Source organism: Magnolia sinica, chromosome 3 (genome assembly GCF_029962835.1).
Source record: "Magnolia sinica isolate HGM2019 chromosome 3, MsV1, whole genome shotgun sequence".
Classification (NCBI taxonomy): Eukaryota; Viridiplantae; Streptophyta; class Magnoliopsida; order Magnoliales; family Magnoliaceae; genus Magnolia; species Magnolia sinica.
Window position 1 is genome coordinate 93,984,012 of NC_080575.1, and position 27,931 is coordinate 94,011,942.

Below are 27,931 nucleotides of genomic sequence, written 5' to 3' on the forward strand. Positions count from 1 at the left end.
CCACTGCTTGATCACCACTTTTCTTGATTGATAGTTGATATTCACCATTTTGGTTTCTACTGCCTGCTTGATGGCCATTAATCAGATGGATAAGATCATCCAGTTTGTGTGATTTTTTAAATATATCACATATACAGTATGTATGACTAAATGGACGGTCCGGATCAAATGTCTTGGTTGAATGTCAGCTAAATAACAACTCTGGTAGGAAGATTTCTTGTACTTCTCATACATTTAAGTTCTACTATTGTTATTTTAGAAAATGAGAAATGCTCCAGTGCTCTTAGAGCACCATAGGTTATAGTGCTCCTAATTGCATTGGTTCACTTGGATAGTCCAATGGATCATCCGAACCGTCTATCATGTTGAGAACACTTTTCATGGATGGCCATGAAAAGATCTCCACTGACTGGATGATCCAATCCATCTTTGATTTGGCCTTATTTTTTTTTATAACCATCCATTTTCCAAGCCTTGGATAGACTAGTTGAGATTACCAAACAAAGTAATTCTTTACAACCATAAGCAATTGCCCTAAAAAATACATGATCAAATTGTTGATTGGATCTGTTATGTGAAAATAATCTTGACCGTCCAATATAATGTGGCTCACCTACTCAACGGACCACCTTTATCGTTGGGCAGTAACATCTACACTGTGAGGTCCACCTGATGTATGGCTTGGATCTTTCACCTATCTGCCACGCTAGCATATGAAACCTCCTATTTTCATATATATAAAATTCTTAGTAAGGAAGCTGGTATACATAAGATACTAATTAGAGTAGTTAAAGAGTACCCATCATAAAAGTATTTAGGAGGACGAGTGGGATGGTTCACACGTGCACACCTAACCTACGTGGAATTTAAAATGGTGGGGCCCATCGTGAATGGGTCATAGACCCTGAATCAGATAGGCCAACATCTGATCAGTGGTATGTCTTTGTTGAAATGGGACCGTTGACTATTTTTTCATTTTAGCTGTCCCTTGGATTACCAATAATCTAATAACATGTTTTTATCAAGTGGTTAGAAACCGAGTTGGACGGTTACTTCACCGTGCAACTAGAGAATGATGTTTATCCTATCGTGCTTCAGATAAATCCGATCCATCCAAAATATTGGCCACAATTTGAGGATCATTTTATACAAAAATCAGGTTGATCCACCAATCAGTTGGGCCACACTTATTTTTTTATTATATCAGTGGCTATCTGCTGTTTTAGGTGTGACCCACCTGACGAGTGGATTAGGTTGGTTTTTTCACTAGATGATCTTTGTAATGGTGCCAACCTATTGAAAGGATTGACTGTAAATTAAACACTGGCCTCTCCTGAAACTATAGCTTTACTGGGGCTGCCAAGGGGCTGCAATTCTGCGGGCAGAACTAGTCAAGTGAAGGGGTGTGAATGGGCCGGGCTCAGGCCTTAAAAATCAGAAATTTGAATAGGCCTATCCCAAAACAGTTCAAAATCTGGGCCGAGACCTACCCCAGGTCCGGCCTATTGACAGCCCTAGTTAAATGCATTTCGTTAACCACTTAATTAATTAATTTTAAAATAATAATTTTTAAAATTTTATAGTTTTTTCCACTACTCCTAACCCCCTATTTCTTAGGGTCACTTCCGACTCTACAAACTTGTAAAAAGGTGGGCCCTCTTGTTGGAAGCTTTGTTAATTGGACTTGAGCGTAGAGGTGTACATCTTCACACATGACATAATGGCAAGTGTGTCAGATATCAAATCCATCCATTTGTGTAAACACCCCACTTCAAGCCGATAAGCTTGATTGAACAAAAACCCCAATCCGAACTGATCCAAACCCAGAAACCCTAAAACCCAGTTAATCCAATCACAATAACCCGAACAAGACCTAAAACTGGTCGTGAATCCTGACTTTAGGATAAACCTAACCTATATAGTCAACTCTTGAGTCTACCCACTGAGTCAACTCACCCAGTTAGCCCACATAGCTAACTAGTCAACTCACCTTGGCACAAGCCCATTCCAAAGTTCAAATTGGAGGAAAAGAGAGATAGCAAGGCAACTTCGAAGGACCAAAGCCATCAACGTGTACAAGAGGAAATCCCTCCGAAGCTGGAGCAAAAGTGAAGGACGACCATGTTGCACTAGCCGTACTTTGGCCAGCTGCCCACTTAGCTAAAATTACACTTTATGACATCCAAACTAACACATGAGATTTTTCCACATGGCAATCTCAAATCCTAGCTATCCAAACACCTTTCAACCTCAAGCCCTAATTTGTGGATCAACTTAATTCTTGAGCTAGGGAATCAATATAAGGGCGTCTTTCTAATGGATGGATTGGATCTCAGATAAACTTGCTATGATGGCAAATGTATGGCATGTAAATGAGTTGTATTTCACATGCGCCTACCATTCTATAACCTTGCCTGGGGTGGTAGGGTCTACCATGATAACCATGTGACATCCTAGCCCAGGAAAATTGATTTTCTTATGCATACTTTTTAAACACGCAGTTTTTCACATAAGTAATTGGAACCGTTTTCTAGTAATCTAGACCACCATGCTGTCGGGTCCCAATATGGAAGGACCATATCCAACGGTCCCTCATATTGGAAGATCTAAGACCAGTTGAATGTGGATCATGGTTATTTAGCACTCCTTAATCTTAACAGTCATTTGAAATTGGAAGGTTATGATGGGACACAAAAGACCCACTTATTGGAAATTAAAATTTGTACATACGGTGCGAAAAATATGGGCCCTACATCCTATGGTTCTTCTTGGGAGCTTGTCCCATTATGTAAATGGATGGCCCAGACTGCCCTGCTCACCAATTACCACTAGTTCAAAAGAGAAGGATGAGACTGACCAACACTCCATTCAGTATGCATAAGTGGCCCACCAGATCGGTAGACAACCTTATTTTGGATTTAGGAAGTCTAGAAGGTGGGCCCACATGATGAGTGGCTTAGATATCAAATGCTTGCAGATAGTGACTACCAGAAAACTGCTCTCACAAGAGCCAAATTTCCCTAGAGTCGCTTTCTTGAGTCAATAAGAAAGGGTAGTTGATGCGATTCATACTAGCAATTGGCAAAGAACAAATAGAATCTGCTAAAAAGCCAGCTAAGGCTAATGGATATTCCTCCATATGAGACAATAGTAATAGAGAAGGTAATAGCCCAAATCGGATTTGATTTGGCCAGAGCACCCAAATCCACTGTATCATTGATACATAAATAAAAATACCAATTAGTAGTGATTATTTAAAAGCCGTTGTGTGCTAGGGCACCCATACTCAAATCTAATGAGCCTTAATGAACCGACAAGCTCGCGAGCAACAATTACCGGCTGACCATGCACCAATTTCATATTTTTAAATTGCATTTTTTTAAAAAAAATATTAATACATTTTTAGCGTGTACTATTAGTGCAATTAAATTCCTGGCTGAATTGTTAAATATTGAGCCATGGAGTCAACCTGGCCCAGCTAGATATCGAGTCAAGTTGAGCTTTCGAGTTCTTAAACTATCATGCATGCCATGATTTGAATTACCTATTCAAGGTGGACATTTTATTTCATGGAAGACATGGTTTAGATTATTATAACCATAGTAAATGTTTAGACACAGTAAATGATGACAAAGTGATGTATAGCATACGTAGGGCATGACATAATTGGGCCTCAGGTGTGTCCGGTACCAAGAAAATCATGGCGCGGGTTCCAAGAAAATCATTCCGGATAGGTAAAAATTGTCATTCAAAATCTGAAACGTAAATCAGCCATAACTTTTGATCCGGGTATTGTTACGGGATGCACGACCTATCAATCTTTACTATAACAGGCCATTTGAGGTCAACCGACACTCGTAGCAGGTTGCATCCATCAGTTTCGCAAGAAAACACTTCCTTCCAATTCAAAATCACAATTTTAAGCAAAACTTATTATTTTCAATAAGTTTTACCTTGAATATATCTCCTTCGTTTTCTGGTTTTAGCACATGCCGACTTCCTACGAATTGCTTCTAATCATAATAGGAACCATACGTCATGATTAAATTAGGACTTTTTATTTTTAGTAAAATTTACTATTTCGGATAAATTCTAATTTAGTCAAATTATGACTCAATTTTGCTTTTTCTTTATTAGTATAATCGGCAAGTCAGAGCATTATTGAATAATAAATTTTCAAATTTCCCATTTTATCTTGTGAATTCAAACTCAGTGACTCAACTTGAGAGATGGGTGATCAACACATGGCTGCTGGCTGGACTCAACATGCCATTTATAAGGTCAAGCATTGTACATTTATTCCTCACTGTAAACACCATACAGTAGAAACAAGTGATGTTTTATGCAGTAAAAGGTTACTAGAAATGAATCAACTGCTAAATGTTAATGACAATTAGATGTGAATTACCAGCATTTAGCATCCATATGAAATCGATTCAATGCACGACCTCAATTCCCAGACCAGTTTTCCAGCCATCGATCAGGCTGGTAGTGGACAAGACCAGATCTATCCTGAGATGCTTTAGCTTCCGAGGTAGCAATTTTTACCAAATGACAGTTCAGCACAGCAACCCTTTTCACCATCCAAATTATATCTCAAGATTGCTTCATTTCAGTCTTTCAGAAACCTGCCTAATCGTTTTGGATAGACTTACAGACTGCGTTTTCTTCACCTGATTGCCACATTTTCTACTTTTACATTGACGTGCAAATCTACCAGAAAATTTTCAAAATCAGAATCTTCGAGTTATGATCAGCTTGGTAGGCCGTGATGGAGTTACAGAATTAGACTGCTTACACTGTGATGCAAATGCATGTACAAGCGAAAAAGCAGAGGATTTTGAATATGATCAGTAACTTGGAAAAAAAAAAAAAAAAAACCTTTGCACAGGAATTTGTACATGGCCTGAGTTCATTTAATCTGGAGTAATGTCAATCTTCACGTGCAGCACACGTGCGACACATTTGCCAGCATGGTACGTGCACAAGATGGTTTGGTTGATTCACATGGCAGTCCCCATTGTAAATGTTCCTTGGCCCAAAATCTGGCCTGTCCAGTCTTCAGGTGGCTGAAAAGTGTACGAGGAAAATGCATGATTAGAAAGCTGCTAGCTAACAGTACAAAATTCAAAATGCAGGCATCACTGACCTGATGAATATGCAGCCGGATTATTAGGATATGAGACATGGACTGAGAGGGACCATCTGGTGAGTATCTAAGATCACGAACACCTGTTCCATATTAGGATATGCAGCTCAATCGTATTTGGTGGTTAGAAACTAGGAGCCCATAATTAGCATCCTCTTTAATATATATATATATATATATGGGAAAAGGTACTATGTGCTCAACCTCACGATAAGCTCCCGTGAGGTCGAGCTGTGTGGGCCCCACCGTGATGCGTGTCGACCATCAACACCGTGCATTTGATGGGTCCCCTCTAAATTATGGGATATCCCAAAAATCAGCCGTATACAGAACTCAGGTGGGCCATACCATCTAAAATCATGTGAAGACATGCCAAAAACATATAAAAGCACTTGGTGGGGCCCACCTGAGTTTTGAATGCTGCTGAAACTTGGTCTGAACCCTCATCCAAGTGGGACACACATAATGGATGGGCTCGATTTGCAAACCACATCTCGGTGGGCCCAAAAAATGATTATGAATGTTTTAATGGTGCACGGCCCCTCCCCACTTCTGTATGTGGTGTGGCCCACACAAGTCACGGATTGACTTGATTTTTGAGACCTAGGCCCACAATGGAATGGTGCATCTGACTGATGGGGTAGATGTTCGAAACGCATCACGGTGGGGCCCACACAACTCGACCTCATGGGACGGTCTTGTGAGGTTGAGCGCATAGTACCTTTTCCCTAGATATATATATATAATAAAAGAGATTTACAAGAGAGGAAAAGAGAGATGTCAATGCGATTAATATTAAAACACGTAGATACCTACAGATTTTTCCATTGCTAGTGAACAGCATGCACATTGCACAAAAGTAAAATGCAGAAGTTGAGGGAAACACAATTGAAAATATATATACACACACACCACTACATTTAAGAAATAACAACTATAATGAAATTATCAGTACATTTATCATTGAATTTAGAAATTGTTTTACATTCGATGAAAGATTAACATTAGTTGTAACAAAAAGTAAGAAGTTTATAATAACGGTCTATACTCAAATTAATAAAAAGAAATAGTCAACAAAAGAAAAAATAAAAATAAAAACCCACCTAAGAAAATCATCTAAAGATTGATAAAAAGTTTGAAAATTAAATGTAGAAGGAAAATAGGTAAAAGGGCCAATAGGTTTTAAAAAATTTCAAACCACAATAAACATACATACATATAAAAAAAATAATAATAATAAATAAATAATTTAGAAATTAAAATTAAAATTAAAAAAAAACTTATGTACCAAAAATAGGAGGATAAAGACAACTACAGAGCTAGAATAAGGACCCCAATTAGCTGGACTTTGATGGGCCATGCTACTTGATTTTTTAAGCACGTTGCAAATGTGTATGAGATAGAACCAATAATCAGGCAGCCTATACCTTAGATGGGTGACGCCCAAATAATCATACCAATCTGCCCCAAGATGGGGCGGGTGGGTGTGTGTGAGTTTGGGGGGTAGCCAATGTTCCCACCTTCATGGGTACATTTGCAACGTCATCAAACCTTTTAAACAGCGCACAGGGTGACCTATTGTCAATCCAAATCGTTTATTCATGTCCCCACCTTCATGGGAACATTAGCAACATCCTCAAACCTTTTAAATGGCACACCTATTGTCGATCCAAACTATACATTCATTCATACAACTAAGAGCAGGCCATGGTGCAAAAATCACGCCAATCGGGCGACCCTAAGCTTCCAATCAATAGGATGAAAATGGACAGTCTCAAGATTGACCAGAGAAAAAAAAAAAAAAAGAGGTCTAATTATCATCTTGAAACATCTAGTAGATAGACCCCACTTTGCATTTCTTATTATTCAAAAGTAACAGTTTGATTTGATGATTCTAACCATGTGATTTATGGCTCATAAACAATGGAAGGTTGTAAAGCCTTGGGATCACCCGACAAGCGTTGTCTTGTACCATTGCTTGCTCCTAGTTGTATGAATGAATGAATGGTTCAAATCGATAATAGGTCACCCCAGGTGCCGTTTAAAAGGCTTGGAGACGATTGTGTGTGTGTGTGTGTGTGTACACACCTAGATCAGAGAATTTATGGAGGAAATCATGGGTTTGAAATTTCCAGAAACCACATGATTATATAGCCAAAGGGAATACGCCATGCCTAAAATCATCCCAAGGGAGAGATGTGAAAGTCATTGCCTTTACTACATTACTACTGCTGTGATGTGAGTGGTTCAAATTAGTTTGATCTTTTCCAATCATCCTGGCCAGATATTGTATGCAGAACTTGTACAAAGGTGCATGCATAAAGGGACCCACCCCTTTTCTAATTCGAATTTTAAGGACAGGACAGGACAGGACCTTACCCAATTCTGAACTGTCTGCCAAGCTCTACCCTGCCTGCATTTCTTTTGAAGGGGGCCAAAGAAATGTCTCCACCTACTGCCATTCCCCACACACCCAGTTACACATGCACACCACCCCCACATGCTCTCACACACACCCACACACACGCACACACAAAAAAAAAAAAAAAAAACAAACAAACAAACAAAGTCATGCAAAAGGCACTGAAAAGTGAGAGTTCTGCTAAGAAACCATGTACTTCTCCATATGTGCAGCCACATGAAAATTTGACAGATTTACAGACTTGTGTCCAGCTTAGGTGGTTCACCTTGTAGATTATTGTTTTTTCTTCTTCTTTCTTTTTTCTTTCTTTTCTTACCGTTTGTACTTCTTTTAAAGATAAAAGTCAAAAATAAAGGAAAGAGAACAACCCTGAATGTCTCCATTGTTTGTGCAATTAGAAGAAACTCTACTGTAACTAAAAATCAAGAAGGGACTTAATTCTCTTAATCAAACTAAATTTTTAATTCCCAATTTAGTAAATTCTATAACTGAACCACACAACACAGTAGCATAGTCCATCAAAAGTCCTCCAATAGAGTTGTCCAATACAGTGGTTAGGATTTTCAGATTGGTATAGACTGCCTGATTATTGGTTCTATCTCATACACATCTGCAAAGTGCTTAAAAAATCAAGTCAATGATAGTTACATCAAGAACAGTCATTTGATAATCCAAAGAGTGCAATGGTTCATCTGCATATGCTAAACATTTTACATGGGGGTGCCGCATACATATAACTCAAATTACATTGTCCAAATCATGGGACCCACTTTAGCTTGGTCATAGCTCCAAATCAAGACTGATTGGACCATTTTAACCTATGACAAGTAGACACTCTTTGTTGAATTTTGACCTGTGACTTTCCATTTTAACTGTCCATTAGCTGTCCACCCATCTGCCAATTAGAATATTAGTTCATCATCATCATCATCTAAGCCTTATCCCAATTAATTGAGAGCAGCTACCACCATTCCACACTATCAAGGGCCATCCGATTCATGTTGGAAGTTATGGTATACGTTTGAAACTGGCTGCCAACCTAATGCAACCCTCCTTTATCCAGGCTTAGGACTAGCAATGAGAGCACAAAACTCCCACATGTGCAATATAATAGACCATAACAAAGGTTGATTACAATCAAGCACTACCTAATAGTCTATCACATATCAACGAGTTCAATTAGGACATTAGTTCAGTTTACACATTTTGGTTTACTCATCTAAAGTGGGGTCCATTAATTTGATGTAGTTGTATGCAAGAGGAAGAACAAATATGAGAGAACAATACAATGCGAAAGAAAAGAGAAATGGATTACCAATTACGCTGAAGAAGCTTTCTTCTTACTCATCCTTTTCACATTCGTAATGCATTTCTTCTGCATTTTCACCACCCTCCTGGAATCCTCAAGGCTCCCCTTTTCCGCTCTCCCTTTTGGTTTAAATACCTCTGTCTTTGCTGGATCTAGAATATCACTTGAGCACTGAAGAGTGATGCCCTTCTCAACTGCCTCATCCCAAAGATGCCTGCCCTTATCAAACTCTCCACCCCTACAAAGCTTAGGTATCAGCATATCATATACCGGCCCATAATCACCCACACAGCTCTTCTTCATTCTCTCGAACATCTCAAGAGCACACCTCACTTCCTCCACTCCACAAAGAACGCCAATCAAATCATGGTAAAACCTCGCCTTAGGAATCAACCCCTCTCCAATCATCTGATCGACGAGCCTATTCCCTCTTCCAAACCTTCCCGTCAAATAAAAAAGCCTCACAACAATATAATAGCTAACCCAATCGGGAGAACAACCTCTTTCTTTCATCCATTGGAGAATTTGGTAAGCTTCCTTTACTCTCCTCGTCCTACTCAAACAAGAGAGCAAGATGTTGAAGCTAATTGCAGTTGGATGAACGCCAGAAGTCCTCATCTCCATCATCAAATTGGTAGCTTCCGGAACAAGCGCTGAGGGATTGAATTTAACATTTCTATCACAAATGCACCTGAGGAAAGCATTATATGAAAGCAGGCCCGGACAAATTCCCAATAATTTCATCTCATCAACAATTCTACGAACTTCCTTGACATTACCGTGAATACACCATCCATGAAGGAGGCTATCGTAAATGCAAGGCTCTATAGGGATTTTATTCTTATGGCGCCAAACAACACCTTCGGCCATTCTAGCATGCCCTTTAGAGCAAAGGGCATGAACAATCACAGACAAGCTAATTCTATCTTTCGAGCAATTGAACTTATCCAAGTTCTTGAAAAGGCGCAAAGCTTCATCTTCTCTGCCTGATTTCACAAGGCTCTCTACAACACAACTGAATGTTTTGGAATCCATACTTCGATGCTCTTTTTGGAGATCTGAGATCAAAATATCCATGGCCATGAGGTCTTTCTTTTCAGCGAATATCTGGATTACTTGATTGAATGTCCCGTCTCCTAGTTTATCACAGTTGGGTATTTTCCGAGACCAAGAGAAGAACCTAAGGAGCCTTCGGTTGGGTGCTTGGGCTTTGCAGTAATCTATGACAAGAGTAACAATCTCTGGGGTGATGTTCAGATTTGAATGTTCAAGAGATGCTTCCAGGTCGTCGAGATTCCCAACGCCTCCTGAAACAATTTCACATAGCTTTTGCAGGTCCTGTGAAGACGTGGGAGTAGTTGTTGAGTACTTGTGAGAGAGGAGACATTGGAATTGCATCCTATGAGGGGTCAGTAATGGTAGGAATCTGTTGAATTTCAACTTCAGCATCTTGTTGCCTCTGCTATTTTTTTTCTCCTCTCTTTCTTTTCTCTTTCTTCATTTTTTTCTTTTATCATCTTGGTCTATGCATTTTTCTTTCATTCTTCGTCTTCATGGTCTATGCAATGAGGAAAAAGAAATACAACTGTTACTATAATTGGAAACCAACATTTCAATAGATTAACCTTAGCAGTCATTTGGTAGCTCGGATTTGATATGCATTGACAATTACGATGGAATCCATATGAATTGAAATTACTAGTTGTGTTTGGCAGCCTATAATTGGAACCCACTAGAATCCGGCAATCTGGTAATTGGAATCACTAAATTGTGTTTGGCAGCCTGTATTTGGAAGAGAGAGAGTGAGAGAGATGACTATGACTTGGAAATCGGTGGCAATCGATGGTTATTAGGATCCATGTGTAATGCAATCACATGGTTTTGTTGTGATTTCAAAGAACCGCCTTTTGGTGTATTTGATGTGAATTGGATTCCAATATACATCAAATACACTCCTCCCCAAACACACCAATTACCACCAATTCACGCTCCCAAATGACCCCTTACGAGAAAAACTTTGATACTCTAGCAAAGTGTGATGGATGATATGCAGGCACTCGGAAATTACTTAGAAATTGAACATGGTGCATACAAGTAGTAAAATTAAACCGTCCAAATTATGGTACCCAGTGTAGATATACCATGAAAATTAAGCTTATTTAATTATCTGACTATTGGATTGTTGGACGTTTATTGGAAGGTTAAAAATGAAAATATCGAACGTCCTATATCAGAGGTTAGGATTGTTCAATCAATCTGATATTGAGATTGTGACTTGATGACAGTGGGCAGAATAATCTCGTCGGTTAATTTGACTTAATCTATGCCATGTGTACAATTTATGAGGACCTTTGTATCAAGTGTTGTATTCAGACTGAGTATCATATAACTCCTCCAATGTAATTCAGCATTCAAGATGGATAAATTGCACAGTGAATGCAAACAAACGAAGAAAATGGAATCCGATGTTGGTTAAAACAAGAAATTTTTAAAAATCAGGAAACCCTTAACAGTAGACTACTGAGAAATAAAAGGTGAGAGTAGCGTATTGTAATGCTGTGATGGCAATGTAAAGATTGGAATCTGCAAAATTAGAAAATGCAGCCAAGTTGCATGATGAAATTCTCCAAATTTTCAAATTAAATATGATGAGATTTTTTTTTTAAAATAAAAAATTTCTTCTGGATTCCAAACCTCAAGCAATAAAAAGAGCAAGATAGTTTTTTCACCCCAACTTTCCATAGAAATAGTGCAAGACATATTCTCTATTTCTCCACTAAAGAGATAATGAGGAATATAGGGTTCTTCACATTGCCAAATTACCGACTGCGTGGAAGATGGATTCTTCTAATCTCCAAACAACATACAGCTAGGGAAGATGGGTTCTTCAAATTTCCAAAATAGAGACAATACGCAAGACTAGGTGATGTAAGTGACTTACAGGTGATGTTTGGGGGAGAAAATTCACCTGTAAGTCACTTATAGGAAAATCTTCCAGGCAACTGCAGGGAGCAGGGACAGGGGGTGAGAAGTCACTATCCTGTAAGTGACTTACAGGCCCAACGGTCTATTTTTTCAAAGAGGGGAAGAAAGGGAAACGCACCAACCTGCCTGCAACCTCCTTACATCCATTGAAGAAGCTCATCCAGATCCTACAGCACCATTAACACCAGAGCTCCATTTACAGCACCAACAAGCACAATTGATCAGCCATTACTGAGTGGCTGGCTCACAGCTGTTATAAAGAGGAGAAAGAGAGATTCCAGCCCTCTCTCTCTGAGTCGGACGGTAGGGGTTTTGGGGTTTTTTTTCTTCTTTTCATCTTTTCCTCCTTGCATTGGAATCGGGAATGGGGGAGGCCGTGCCAGTGTGGCCCACTTGATGTTTTGATATATCCACGCCGCCCATTGGATATGCCAGCTCATTTTAGAGCTTGTGCCAAAAAATCAAGCAGATCCAAGTCTCTGGTGGGCCACACCACATGAAACAGTGATGATTGAACGTCCACCGTTAAAAACTTCTTTCAGCCCACCTTCATGTTTATTTGCCATTTGATAAGATCACACAAACCTATATCTAGATTGATCCAACTCTTCTGTGGTTCAAAAAAAATAAAAATAAAATAAATAGTGGCCATTAATCACCACTGTTTCTTATTCGTGTCAAGGTGTTGTAGGCCCACCATGTTGTGTGTTTTATCCACGCGGTCCATCCATTTTGCCAGATCGCTTTAGGACATGATCCATGCATAAAAATGAGGCAGATCTTTAATCTAAGGTGGACTACAACTTAAGAAAATAATGTTAAGTGTAAGTAAACTTTCCTAAGGCCCACTGTAATGGTTTTTTAAGCATCCAACCCATTGATAAGGTCAAATAGGCCTTGATGAAAGGAAACATAAATATCAGCTTAATCTAAAACTAACACGGCCTCCAAAGGACGCGGATTAGAATAGAAAGAGTGATTACTGAACTGACGTCACCGCTTTATGTAGGCCCCACCATGGTGCATGTATTTTATCCACACCGTCCATTCATTTTGAGAGATCCTTTTAGGGTATAAGCCAAAGAATGAGAAGATCGAAAGCTGGATTGGACCCCACCATAGAAAACAGTGGAGAGAGTGACGAATACCATTGAAACCTTCTTAAGGTCCACCGTGATGTTTATTTGAGATCTAACCTGTTCATAAGTTAACAAAGACATTAAAGAAGTGAAAACACTATCAGCTTGTTAGAAAAATTTTATAGCCCTTGAAGTTTTTAATGGTGGGTGTCATTCTCTACGCTGTTTTCTATGGTGTGGTCTGCTAGAGATTTTGATCTGACTCATTCCTTGGCTGATGTCCTGACATGATCTCTCCAAATGGATGGACAGTTTGGATACAAAAAATACATCATGGTGGACCCACATTACTAGGTGACGTCACTTCAGTAGGAGTATAGCTACTCAACCTGCCGCCTCCGAAACATTTTCAATGGACGGGTTCGGTAGCGAATCCCACTACTGAAGTGATGTCACTAGGTTTTGTAGGCCCACCATGATGTGTGTGTTATGTTATATCTTTACCATCCATTCATTTGGAGAGATGATTTTATGGCATGCGCCAAAAAATGAAGAATTAAAAGCTCAAGTGAACCCTTCATAGAAAACAGTGGAGATAGTGACGCCCACCGTTAATTCACTCTTAAGCCCACCGAGATGTTTATTTGATGTCAAACCTATCTATGAGTCGACACAGATATGGATGAAGGGAAAACACAAATATAGGCTTGATCGAAAACTTTTTTGGCCCCTTAATGGTAGGCGTTCAATCCCCACTATTTTCTGTGGTGGGGTCCACTTGAGCTTTGGATCTACCTCAATCTTTTGAACATTTTCTAAAATGGTCTCTCAAAATGGATGGGCGGTGTGGGTACAATACATACATCATGATTGGCCCAAAAAACCTGATGACGTCGCTTCAGTAGCCAGATTCTACTCAAGTAACTCAACCAGCCAGTAGCTAATCCGCGTCCATTTTCAACGGTGAGTGTTTAATCCCCACCGTTCCTTGTAGTGTGGTTGAAGTTAGATTTTTATCTGCCTCAATTCTAAGCCCAAGCCCTAAAATGAGCTGGTAAAAGGGATTGATGGCAGGGATAAAACAAATACATTAGTGGGTCCATAGCACTTTGACACCGGTTAGGTGGCTAGTGTTGGGATCACTAGCTAAACCACATCCGCACACGGGGAGCTGACAAAACAAGCATCAAGGTGGACTTCATCATCCATCAAGTAGACCATAGCTACTTATATTCTTTAATTTTTATTTTATTTAACTATTGCCATTATAAAAGGGTCATATTTTTTTTATTTAACTATCTCGTGTGCAGTCCAAACTCATTAAGGACCCTACACACAAGAATCCTTAATGTTGCCGACCTATTATATTTTTTGCATTATTATTATATACTATAGGTTACATTTAATTATGGTTAACTATTACAAGCCATGATTTTTGCATTAATATATATTTTGCTAAATGCTGAGATATGTTAATTGGAGCTACAATCCATTTTCATTTCATATTTGATCGTTTGTCTGGTTTCATGAAGTTTTTCTTTTTTTATTCTTATATATATAGTTGGTTATAATATATTTCCTTGTAATGTTTATATTGAGTTATTCTTCTAAATTATAAGTATTTTCAATTCGTTGATCCACTTTTATATTTCATTTGATGATCAGGTCAATTGAAAAATTGGCTCAAAATTTTATTAAGATAAGCTTTAAAAAATTATATATTGCATGCCAAAATTTTTTTTATGTAATCATAACATCTTGAAATGATTCCCTACTTAAAGTGTAACGCCCTAGAAATCGGGGTCGTGCATATACTCGACTCCTGAGTTCCAGAGTATCACTTATAACCGATTTTTATTAATATGCGTTTAATCAGATTTAAACGCGTAACCTGAAATTTCCTGGAACATAAAGTACAACCACATAAGTCTACTGAAATGAAGAGATCTAGCATATATACAGGTCCAAAAATATAAATGGATCGCACAAGGCGTTGTCCAACAAAAACCACAGAAAGAATAGAGCTGAGCTCACTGCTCAGCGATCCAAATCCTGTCTATCAAGCCGATGGAGAGCCGCCCATCAGCTGGAAGTAAGACAGCTCATCATCCTCATCAAGACTCGCGTCGTTAGGCTCCTCGTACTCTGTGCCACCTGCATCTACAGGAGAGTTTGGTTGGTGTTTTAAAACATCATCCCAGAGTGAGAGTGAGTGATCAACTCAGTGAGTGCTATTAGTCTTAAGTTACAACAGGCATCAATTAAATTAGGAATTTAATGAAAGACAATACATTCATAAGCACCTAACAAATCTTATTAATGCGTATGCATGATGGATGATATGATGCATGCTCTCGCCACAACACTCCCTCGAGCGACTCCATCTAACGATCGCGTATGACCAACACTCTCTCAGAGCGACCTCGACTGCCGAGTCGTCAACCTAGCTAGTGCGATACAATGATAATGTTAGTCAAGTTCTTAGTTAATTTCATTCATTCAGTAAGTTAGGAAAACTGATACACCCCATTTCACAAAATTGACATGAATTGAACCAAAGGAGAATTACTAGTTAATGGGGATTTTTGAAAATGGATATCGAATTGTACTAAAGAGGATGTCATAGGTATTTCAAAAAATACATGAAATTTTTTGAAAGCTTGTGTTGTTGTTTTGTTTTTTCGAAGGCAATACATTTGTTTCATTGGATGAAAAATGAGAGAAAATTATGTTTATATAATATCATTCTCCGAGGACTCTTGTATGATGTACTACATTGTACCTAAGCTCATATGCGTGTGCAAGCCCCTTGGCATGTGTGTAGAGAAAGTTGTTGAGAAATTGTACATGGGATAACGTATGCCAAAATCGCGAATTTGCGACGGAACAAATCCGTCGTAAAACCGAATAAACGACGGATTTTGTTCGTCGCTTGGTCTGTGCTGTTTACTAGTCCTTTTTTTTGTGACGGATAAAATCCGTCGTTAATGTGCGACGGAAAAGGTCACCCGTCGCAAAAATAAAACAATCCGTCGCAGATTCGAAAAACCCACCCGAATTAGTTATTAAAAATATTAGACGGACCTCAAATCCGTCGTTGATTCTCAACTTGTTACGAAATTAGCGACGGATTTGGTCCGTCGTTAAAATATTAGATAAAAAATATCTTCATATATATATTTGAATCTTAAACCTGATAGTCATTCAAAAAATAAATCACACGATTGTTTAATAAGAATCACATTCACGAGATTCAAAAGATTGGGCTAAATATGAAGCTACACTAAATATTAATGTCTTTGGATGCTCAATGGGCCTTAAATAAGAAACTGAACTAAATATAGAGTAAATAGCCAAAATTAGATCAGCTACTGATGAAGTAAGGTAATGAAATAGCAAAAAATAAAAATAAAAATCGACCATTACAGCCCATAAAACGGTTCAACAGCTACCTATTATGCTGGCCATTACCATTGTTGAATACCTTGGGAGCGACAAACCACCTATTCAATCTTTCCTAACATAAATCACTTTTAGATTGCCGACGGCCTCGGTGGAGCCTTGAAGGAGCATTCCTAAAAGGAAAATGTAGAGATTAATGCCTAACCAAGAGATTTACCTTATCTATGGTTAATAGAGTTATCTTCGAAAGGTGGTCGAAGCAATGATGCCTTCTTCAGTTTCTTTCTTCTAGACGCACCAATGTATAGACAAAACTAGAAACAGTATAATGGCAACCGCTGCAACAGGGATTCCAGCAACAGCTCCCATTGAAATTCCTGCTTAAAAGACATTGTATATGCAATAAGTTTCAAAAGGCATCATATAACTTGAGGGGCTAGATTTCACATGCTCTTAACTGGTTAGTAGTTATCAGCTGGGTGGAGTGTAACTTGTTGTCCAACCAGTTGGACTTAAAAGGGTTGTGTGTGTGTTCACACACAGTTCTATGGTGTGCCCCACCTAATAGTTGGATGGGCAAAATGCCATACAAACACCATGGTGGGTCCCACATGCCAACTAGTTGTGTGTGGATTTTGCTAATTGTCCCCAATGTGACACGTGGCTTTGGGGTCAGTTAAATGAATTCTGTTCTGCCATTCCACACAAGGGAGCAAGCCATGACCAAGAATCACACCGATTGGATGATTGTAACCCCGTGAATGATTCCAATTTGTTCTGTCTATTTTTTACAAACCATAGATCACGCTGTTAGAATCATCAAACCAAAGTGCTACTTTAGAATCATAAGAAATATAAAAGCAAGATCTCTCAAATAGATGGCTCAAGATGATGATGGACCTATTTTGCTTCTTTGCTCAATCTTGACTGCCCATTATCCCTGCGATTGATTGAACAATTGGGATCATCCTATTGGCATAGCTGTACCTAATTGTATGAAAGAATGGATAATTCGGATTGGGCATCCCATGTGCACTTGAAAGCTTTGGATAATCAACTCCAACCATTTGATTCCGCATTAAAATTTATGCATCGGTCCAAAAATTGGGCCCATGCATCTGTGATTTAGGTGGGTCACACGAAGGGAAACAGTTTGGAGGGTGAGGGTTGCCCTGTACACTGTTTCCAATTGTGTGGTCTACCTGAATAGAGCTGAATCTTGGGCTTTGGGGTCAGCTACATGAATTCTGTTCTGCCATTCCACACAAGGGAGGATGCCAAGGAATTCCTTCTTTCCACAAAACAGGCTACGGAATTGTAGCAGGCATATATCGAGAAAAGAGGAATTACAGTTTTGCCACCCAGAAATATGCACGGTGTACTCAGGTTTTTGGTTTATAGAACAGGACCTGCTGTTCAGTTGTCCAGAGCATGGGCATGTTGGGCACCACTGCAGATGGACAATCTTCTCAATAGGAGAATCCTAACCTTTCAATTTGTGGCCTGCAAATAGATGGTCTAGAAGAGAAACATGGTAAAACATCCATATTCAACTCAAAAAACGGCCCAAGATAGATGGCTAGTATCTCCTAGTGGTTTTTCAGAGCATGGTTTCATCGGCGAAGAGGCCCCAATGGACCAGTGGTCTAGATCACTGAGCCACGGTTCAATTGTACAAACTGAAAAGCCCAAGTATATTGTGCCTATGCTCAGGTTGAAAAAGCATAGAATTCTTCCCCACAAAATGTACAAGGCAATTAATTATTAATGTGAAATGAATGGTGGAATTACGGAAATTTAGGAGAGAATGGACATCTTACCAACATCCGGAAGCCCCTCTTTTCTTATAACAAACATCTGCTTCTTTTCGTGGTCAAGGACTGCAATTACATTTGGAGAGCTAAGATAAATGCGATCCACCTGCGTACATTAGAGAAATCTTGTAAGAGATCCTTTCTGTGATTCTTGCTATCTACTCTGGTCAAGCACAAGATGGGAAATAGCTCATGTATAGAATCATTTGAAAAGTAAGAAAGAAGAAAAACTTAGCAATTGTTTTCTTGTTTTTCTAGGAGGGATGGGTTTCAGACCCATTTCAATGTTCCCAGCAAAACATAGTTCCATCCACATAGTATGTAACGCCCTGGAAATCGGGGGTCGTGCACACGCTCGACTCCCAAGTTCCCGGGTATCACCTTTATCCAATTTTTACTAATTTATGTTTAATTAGGGTAATGCGCAATATGGAATTACTTGAAACATGAAGTACGATCACAACTAGTCTACTGAAATGAAAGAGATCAATATATACAGGTCTAAAAGAATATAAATGGGTGCCCAACAAAATCCCAAAAAGAATGTCATGTCCCAAAGAATAGAGCTGAGTCCACTTCTCGGCGATCCAAATGCTATCTACTGGGCTGACAAGGAACCGTCCATCAGCTAGAAATAGGATAGCTCGTCCTCCTCCTCAAGGCTCGCGCCGCCAAGCTCCTCATACTCTGCATCACCTGCGTCTACCGGAGAGTCTGATTGGTGTTTTAAAACACCGTCCCAGAGTGGGAGTGAATGATCAACTCAGTAGGTGGTATTAATCTTGAATTACATCAAGCAGCAATTATATTATGAACTTAATGAAAGACAAACATTCGTAAATCCTTAGCTAATCTTATTAATGCATATGCATGATAAATGATATGATGCATGACCTCGCCACAACACTCCCTCGAGCGACTCCGTCTAACGATCGCACATGACCAGCACTCCCTCATTGCGACCTCAACTGCCGAGTCGCCAAATCCTAACTAATGCAATGCATGAATAATGTTAACCGAGTATTTAGTTAGTTTCGTTCATCCAGCAGGTTAGGGAAACTAGTACACCCCACGTATCAATACCCTAAAATGGTTGCGAGGCCAAGGCCCCCCAACATGTGATGTCAAGACCCCGTGATCCTTGATCCCGTCAGGTTCCCCATCCCCGACTTCAAGCACATGGGGAGTGCTGAGAAAAGGGATCGCTCACGATCACTATGAGGAGGCTCGTCACCCCAGCGTAAGCCGACAACTCGGACACAGTATCTCATTCCACCATACCTGACTCACGAGTTAGTAGATCGGTTTCAATTTGGTTATCGGTGGGTTACAGCGGTTGAAGGGTGTCCCAGGTTCCATACATACGTGAGCAGACAAGTTTAACAATCAAGGTTGGTCAGTTAGTAGTCTAGACCGCACAGGTCCAGGCGAGCACGCGACAGACAACATCGGGTACAAGCGACCCATGTAGTCCAACTACTATCGCCCATACGCACCCGCCCAATTCCACGGGTTTAGCCTCAAGGTAGTCCTACCAACGGGACCACCTTCTCTCACCTCAGTTTCCTGTCCAACCTAGGGTTGATGGTATTCAATAACATTTCAACAATCAGGGTTATCAACTAACATAATTAGTATCATGCATTCATATTTCTCAAATCAAATTCCAAATTTCCCACAAGGCAAATGCTAACAACATTATAAAATAAAGGTGCATGTATTGTGTGGGTTAGTGACGAGGGCAAGCATTTCATATATCTCCTAATACCAAAATATATATAAGGGTTAATGCATCAAACATGTTATGAGGAATCATCATACAAGAAACGTACAAAGCTTGTTCAAACAATCATCAATTGCATATCCAAACATGTTGAGAAACATCAAACATTCCATCATCATTCCATATTGATTTGGGGGAGGATCTAAAGTGTAATGACTTGTCTAGGTTTTTCTAGATTACCCAAATACATCATCCAACAAGCAAAATCATTACATTCATATTAAAATTGGTGCTAGGCCACCTAAGAACAATAGTCCGCACCTATGGATCGTTGAAAACTTGGAAGACGACCTAGGAGCGTGGATTTTTGGGGTCGATCGGCCAGAATCCCTAAAGCAAGCACTTGCATGTTAGAAAACTATGCCAAATCCCTACTCAACACAAGGGTTTCAAGAAAAAGGGATGAAGGATTTACCTTTAAGATCAACGAAAGCGATTCTTGCAGTTGTAATGGAGGGTTTCCTTGGAGAAAAGGTGGGAAGTTGCAAGATTTGGTTTCCTTGGGGCCCACCTCGATCTAAGGTCAACCTACACTCTTCTTCACTCTCTCTTTCTCTCCTTGCTCTCTTTACTCCCTTGGTGGTGGTAGTAATGGTGTGAGTTATGAGATAAGGAGCTAGGGTTTTATTTCCTAGACTTGGGCCCCTTGGCCTTACGTTTCCTCAAATGCCCACAATGGCCCTCTAGGACCCCTATTGCTATGTTAGTACACATGCACTCGAGCATCACGCGGTTCCCTAATATTATTTACTGATTCACACAGCATCATATTCATGCACATTGCTAGTTAAATGCTTTGATGTCACCATCACTTTGTATAAAATTACATATACGGAACAAAGTTATAGGCCCAGTTTGGAAAGAGTGAAGATGTGCATATGCCATTATTATTTAAAGGCTCTGACTTGCCTTTTCAGATGTGCTTTTGCTTGCTAAGTGCAGACACCAACATTAAGCAGAGTGGGGAAATTCCATCAAACTAGCTCAAAATGACAAGTGAACTCAATTCAGGAAGCGGATGAATTAAACAAAATGCCTGTTTTTGTTGATGGCCATTGGTCCAATAGAAATATAGCAGCTTTTGAATGCATCATGGATCAAGAAAGGAAGAATATCTATTGGGAGTGAAGTATTTCATATAATAGCAAGTAAGAGATGAAGATACCTCAATAATCCTTTTTGTAATTAATTCTTCAAGGGATGCTGTAACCTCTTCTGTGATCACAGGAGGTGGTCGTACATTGTGCTCAAAATCCAGATCAACCTCGAGTGCACTGTTCTTCAGCCTTTTACTGGTGGTTACCTATCACCAGGAACCCAGCAGAATAATGATTTAACAAATCAATGACCAATCATGTGAATTTGATGCAAAGGATTGTGAACCAAATGCAAATACAAATACAACAGGGTAGAATCAGTAGATAGGCTAGCTGATGGATACAAGAATATTGACAATCAATCATTACCTCTCCCTGCATGGTCTGGGCCTTAGTTTCCAAGTTCTCTTTCTCCATCTGCTCAATTTTAGAGTGGATCTTTTGAAGCTCTTTCTCATGGGTTGAAAGAGTTCCTTTATCATCTTCTTGTTTCTCGGCTATGCTCAGTTCTTCAGATCCATCGAAGGACTTGAGCTTAGTTGAACTTTTTTTCTTTTTACCCCGAAGGAAGTCTTCATATCTGGAAAAAGGAGATGCCACAGCCAAAGCTAATCACAACAGAGAGAAAAATAAAATTGAGAAGATATGACGTTTAACAGGTTTCATATCTTAGAAGATAACCTTTCACATTTAAAGACGTCACAGGTTTCAAACTAGTTGCTTCATTATATTACTTACAACTAATTGAGAAGAGATCCCAATTTTTACAACAACCTCCTTGCTCACTCCTAATGTTCACAGTTCACCTAATCACACTAAACGTTATCATATCAAAAAACTTCTGGTGTCAAAATAGGCTAAATGGATGACAGCAATAAACAAGGAGTATGAATTTGCTCAGGCTGTACAGTTTCCGCTACGGTGCATTAAATAGGCAATCAAGCATGTAAACCCTCCAACAAGTTAAGCAAACAAAGGAACGAGTAGAGTCATTTACCCATTCGAACATCTAAACAGGATTAAAAGTAAAAGGATTGATATATTCATTACACACTTAATACAAGAAGCTCTTGTGTTTTTGTAAGGGTCAAGTAGAAAGAATATAATTGAGGTTGTAAATCTGTGCTTTGCATCTAACAATAACACTCCAAATCCAAGTTACGGAGCAGAAACTTCTCTTTGGAGGGTAACAAATATTCTATAAAAAAGAAAAAAAAGAAAAAAAAAAAAAGGTGAAAGAAGCATGTAAGAAGAGATGAACCACTGAGCCTACTTTGGGTGACCATCTTATAACTCGTTCTTTAACAAGGGAAGCAGCAACCTCCTTTGTCATCTTGGGACTTTAGAAAATACAATCCTCCTATTAGCTAAAATGGATCTAATTTCAAGTGTCCAGAACACAGCATCAACAGTAGCAGCCGACTTAATGGAATTACTTGAGTCACCTTTGCTTACCAGACTTGCTTGAAAAAGAGGCTTCAATAATTGACCGAACTTCCTAGGGTTCTCTGCCTCATTAGAACCCACCCTCAGTCGAAAGTGAGATGCTAATGGCTATGTGGTCTATAACATTTAGTACATATCTGACAGTAGACAAATTGACTTGACTAGGCAGAACAGTTATGTGGAAGTTGCTGGGAATTAACTAAATTACCCTAAATTTCACCTAAAATGGTAATATATAACCCTTGAATTTAAGGTGTGTGTGTGTGTGTGTGTCTATATATATATATAACATAAACTTTCAAAGCATGTATTACTCTTACATCCATGTAGGCAAACATGTGCTTAGTAGCTGCCCAGAGCAAGAGATCCTCGTTCCCCCAAAAGAATGTTAGCTAGTTTGCATAGCACTTCAGGATTAAATCAAAAGGATATAAGTCAATTCTTTAAGTCTATGCACAGATACGAACATAAAACAACTTATAAGAAAGAACAGTTGCATCGTTTCCTAAAAACAATATCCAACAAAAAAAGGCATGAAAATATGCAATGTAAGGTCCAGAAATCACAATGAATCAGCAATGCTAATAATCTGATTCACCCATTGTATTTGGACTCTTCTCTGTATCCATCCATTTGACAGCCGCCAATTGGACAGAGATGATCATCCAATCAATATGTTTTTGGCACTATGCTCCATAGTTCATCCACAACGGAGCCCACAATATGCATACCGATTTGATGATAAAAAAGACTTTAAGAATTCCTTCATTTACAACCCGAGCCTCTTCCTCTAATCCCCAAATTTGAGGATTTGACAACGTCCCAAAAAAGATGTACCTTCAAAATCCCCGATTTGGGCTCCACATTCAAATTTGTAAGCCCTAAAATCCCCAAATCCCTAAATGAGGGTCCACATCGAATCAAGAATCCACAAATTGCTAAATCCCCAAATTCTTAAATCGGTATTGAGATTGAGAGAGAGAGAGAGAGAGAGAGAGAGACCGTCATCAAAAGATGTATATGGGTGCCAATATCCGGGCCCACCCTGGTCCACTAAGCCCATGTGCTATGCTTATCGGGTCCCGTCAGGTCAGGTTAAAGGAATGAAAATAGACAATCAAAAGATAAATATACATGTACCATATGCTATGCTTATTGGGTCAGGTTGCCCGAGCCTCAACCCAAGCCAACCATGGTAAGGCTGAGGGTTTCCAACCCAACCCAACCCGGCCCCACCTAAAGTTCGGGTTGGGCCAGATGTGTATGGGTTGAGCTAAACCCAATTTGCATCCCTACAATGTCCACCAATCCAGGAATCAAATGATAGAATAAGCATAACTTTTGTTTCATGACACAGCTAAATTGTGATGGACCATTTAATTTGAATTATTTGTATGCCACCTAACTGCATATCATCCGTCACACTATTCCAGAGTATCAAAGTTTCTCTTCTGATCAATGCAACTACCATCCATCACACTAAGCGCCGGTTTCAAAGTTTCCCTATTTGCAGCAGAAATGGATGAACCCCAAAAATACACAAGCAGGATGAGAACAGTACAGAGCCCTTGTAATTGAAGCTTTAGGCCAGTTCAGAACAGATCATGATCATGTTTCGACCCGACCAAGTTGCAACTGTATGAGCAAAAAGGACAAGATGAGGGAAGATTGGATGCCGGTGGGTTGAGAAAAGGAGGGTCAGTGCAACTGAGTCGCCGAGTATTGGGTGGCGGGTTAAGAGATTCAAAAAACAAATATGGAATGATTCAACTTGAAACTCGGTTGAGTCAACTTGACTTGTCACAACTTGATCGCCTGGTCCACTAGCGTTTTGTTACCAGCCAGTCAAGTGGTTCTGTTATGGCAAAAATTAGTTTTATTTTTATTTTTATCTACTAATGTCCAACAAGTTTAATATTAACTGCTGGACAAATTATGTTATATTTAGTTATTAATATATCAAGTCGAGTTGAGTAACAACTTGATCAAGTCTTTGAGTCGACCTAACCCGATTGGATATTGAGTCTATTTGAGTTTTCGGGTTTTTGAACTATGATTTGAGGTAGAGAACCATGTGACAAAATAACAACAATGGCCCATTTCTTCCTAGCTACCACTTTTAGTGTGTTTTATGGTAAAGATAAGAACGATGTATCACAAATTGTCTCTATGAATGAGTTCAAATTGTTAGGTGAAAAAGGACGGACTCAACAAACAACCAGCTATTGAAGCTTCCGTTACCAAACTAAGATAGAGTAAGATTTGAGGGATGCAATGAATTGAAACAAATAAAGAAATGTTCAACTGGAAAATTTTCTTATATACAGAAAAGCTAGCAGATTTAATGGTCTTCAAGACTGGATTTTACAATGAATTCGCTCTGCAAAAGCGAGCACTCTTCTATACCTACCTAAACAATGGAAGATAACTAGTTTCAAGGTTATGTGGATTCCTGTAGCAGATCCAAATTAATTGGGATAAGGGTTGGATGATGATGATGGTGGTTACAGATATGAAACAAGTCAGATTTAGAGAAGCTGAATGGCACCATTTGGGCCTTCTATTCTCACTAAAATCTACATGCTTGAATCTCATGGACCATGGATCGTCAACGAAGTAATCCACGTTGATGTTTCAGCATTTGGATGTACATGAGAATTGAATTGCACATCCCCTTTGGTAGACTTCCGAAAATGGTTATCCCATCTTATTTAATCATGATTATGCATTAGAGATCATCATCTCCAATACATAATTACAATTAGCTAATATTATAGATCATGATCTCTAATACATAATTATGGTTAAGTAAAATGGGATTAACTCATTTTTTGATGTCTACCAAACAAGCCATAAGTGTGCTCCCTAGCATTCATAATGAGGATTGAAGACTCAAATTCCAGCTGCATTTCTTCCATCTCCAACTTGAAAGAAGCATAATTGCCATTAAGAGCCCAACCCATAATATGAATGCTGAGGAAATGACAATTTGATCAGTTCCATTTTATTAGACTAATAATTGCAATTCAATCACATAGAACACCCAAACGCGTCTGAGTTGTGCCAAAAAGAGCATCAGTTACCAATAGCCCCCACATGAGCACACCCCATTCTCAAAATGATGAAACCGATTCGTATCCCTAAGGATGATTTTGCGTTTAGTGATCATGGAGATAAGCTTGGCAGCGTGATGGCAATCCCCGCACACCCGGAGGTTCTTTGTTATTCTGATAGGTGTGCCGTGCTTGGTATTTATGAGCACGAAAGCAATAGCGAGCTTCTCACTGTGGACAACAAGATGGCCTTCCTTATCTTCCTCTTCCACATCGTGAAGAGCTGAATCTGTCTCGGCAACATATCCAACCTCCTTCATCTTCCCAACCAAGAAATCCAACTTTGCGTAAATCTCCTTCGACTGTGGATGAGATCTATCGCCAACAAGAAATGTATGCACTTGGTTGTCAAGCTCGACATTGCTACACCCAGGCAATTTCTTGATCCCTCTGCTTTTCATGATGCTCCGCACGGATGTAACGTCATCCCATCTGCCAGCTTTTGCATAGATGTTAGATAACAAAACGTAATAAGCAGCCTGCTCGGGAACCAGCTTAAACAAGTGATCTGCAGCTACTAGCCCAATAGCCATATTGGAGTAAACCCGGGAAGCGCCTAAGAGAGCACCCCACACTCTCTCATTTGGTTCTATAGGCATTTGTTTAATGAAATCGTATGCCTCTCCCATCTGTCCCGCCCGTCCTAGTAGATCAACCATGCAAGCATAGTGCTCTATCCGCGGAACTAACTGATACTCGTCAGTCATGAGCTTAAAGAAATATCGTCCTTCTTTAAGTAGACCTGCATGGCTACAAGCTGACAGGATTGAAACGAATACTATGTGATCCGGTATTAGGCCTGATTCCTGCATTTTTGAGAAGAGAGTGATGGACTCTTGACCATGTCCATGAGTGCCATATGCTGATATCATTGCAGTCCAAGACACAACGTCTCGCCCTCGCATACAATCAAAAACTTCTCTTGCAGCATCCAGACATCCGCATTTAGCATACATGTCGACCAATGCATTTTCCAAGAATAGATTCGAACCAATCCTCTTTCTGATGATGTATTCGTGAATGCGTTTTCCCAGTGCAAGAGCTGATAGATCCCCACAAGCAGGAAGAATGCTGGCCAGAGTAACTGCATCAGGCTCTACCTGTTCAGCTTCCATCTGCAAGAAGAGTTGCACCGCCTCAGCCACCATTGAATTATTTACATAAATTGCGATCATGGCATTCCAAGGAACCAAACCTTTGCAGGCCATTTCATCAAACATCTTCCGCATGAAGAGGACGTTGACAAATTCCGTATCCGTCACTGCCGGCAAGATGCTCGCCATCGTACCCGCATCGGGTTTAAGCCTATTCGACTCCATTTCCTTGCAGAGCTCCAGCGCCTCATCGAACCTGCCATTCTGAGCATAGCCCGCAACCATCGTATTCCAACTAACAACATCTCTATGGGGCATTCCAGCGAATACCTGGCGAGCATCGGATAAGCAATTGCATTTCCCATACATTGCAACAAGACCATTTCCGACGAACAAATTCGAGTCGAGCCCGACTCTTATAACAGCACCATGAATTTGCAGGCCTACACGCAAATTCTCGGAACCGGAACAAGCTTTGAGAATGCAAGGGAAAGTGTAGTGATCGGATTTTACCCCATGACCCACCATGCTTGTGTAAACGAAAAGAGCATCTTGATAGAGTTGGTTGTTAACGTAGCTTCGGATCATAACGTTGAAGAATACGACATTTCTCTCAGGAATTTCATCGAACACCTGACGAGTGAATGTTGTATCTCCGCAAGCTGCATAAGCTCTCATGAGCTTGATTGCAAGAGATGGATTTGAATAGAGATCGCGAATGAGGATCTGTGAATGGAGTTTTTTCAGCGTTTGGATAGTAGGATATTCGTCCAATATTCGACCAAAGAAATCGACGGTGAGGATGGTTTCTGCTTGAGATGATTTGGGTTTTCGAAGGGACGGATTTAAGGTTTGTAAGCAGTTGGAGACGGTTGATGAACGGCGGGAAATGATGGAAAAATGGGCATCTGTTTCAGCAAGAAGCCCTCTAACAAAAACCAATCTCATTCCTGGCTAAGAAATTGTATATTTCCAATTTTCCATCACTTAGAGCTTGGTGGACCTGCCTGCAACCTCCCTTACAGCCATTGAAGCTCCAGCCATTGAAGAAGCTCATCCATATCCTACAGCACCATTAACACCAGAGCTCCATTTACAGCACCAACGACCACAATTGATCAGCCATTACTGAGTGGTTGGCTCACAGCTGTTATAAAGAGGAGAAAGAGAGCTTCCAACCCTCCCTCGCTCTCTCGCTCTCTCTCTTTCAGTAGGACGGTAGGGGTTTTGGCGTTTTC

The 27,931-nt window shown here is 39.7% G+C and overlaps 2 protein-coding genes across 12 annotated transcripts; both read right to left on the reverse strand.

The window, feature by feature from the left end:
- Positions 1–4,372: 4,372 nt before the first annotated feature.
- Positions 4,373–27,918, reverse strand: LOC131240274 (pentatricopeptide repeat-containing protein At5g61370, mitochondrial). 11 transcript variants are annotated; one of them, XR_009168687.1, is made up of 5 exons: positions 27,697–27,918; positions 11,849–11,987; positions 8,887–10,438; positions 5,150–5,232; positions 4,707–5,069 (listed from the first exon to the last, which is right to left on the reverse strand). XR_009168687.1 is itself a non-coding variant. In XM_058238400.1 (3 exons), the coding sequence occupies exon 2, from the start codon at positions 10,327–10,329 to the stop codon at positions 8,890–8,892; it is 1,440 nt and encodes a 479-aa protein (XP_058094383.1). In that variant the 5' UTR covers positions 10,330–10,438; positions 11,849–11,987; the 3' UTR covers positions 4,373–5,069; positions 8,887–8,889. The 11 variants fall into 11 exon arrangements, 1 of the variants encoding a protein (XP_058094383.1); XR_009168695.1 differs by lacking the exons at positions 8,887–10,438; positions 27,697–27,918 and having other exon boundaries at positions 4,373–5,069; positions 11,849–11,882; positions 11,984–12,189; XR_009168689.1 differs by lacking the exon at positions 11,849–11,987.
- LOC131240273 (putative pentatricopeptide repeat-containing protein At3g49142) lies at positions 25,545–27,690 on the reverse strand. Its single transcript, XM_058238399.1, has one exon. It carries the CDS (start codon positions 27,639–27,641, stop codon positions 25,566–25,568), a length of 2,076 nt encoding a protein of 691 aa, XP_058094382.1. The 5' UTR covers positions 27,642–27,690; the 3' UTR covers positions 25,545–25,565.
- Positions 27,919–27,931: the final 13 nt, after the last annotated feature.

Bases quoted from the DNA above. Each gene is read 5' to 3' on its own strand.
- LOC131240273 (XM_058238399.1), bottom strand. From the start codon at position 27,641: ATGAGATTGGTTTTTGTTAGAGGGCTTCTTGCTGAAACAGATGCCCAT.
- LOC131240274 (XM_058238400.1), bottom strand. From the start codon at position 10,329: ATGCTGAAGTTGAAATTCAACAGATTCCTACCATTACTGACCCCTCAT.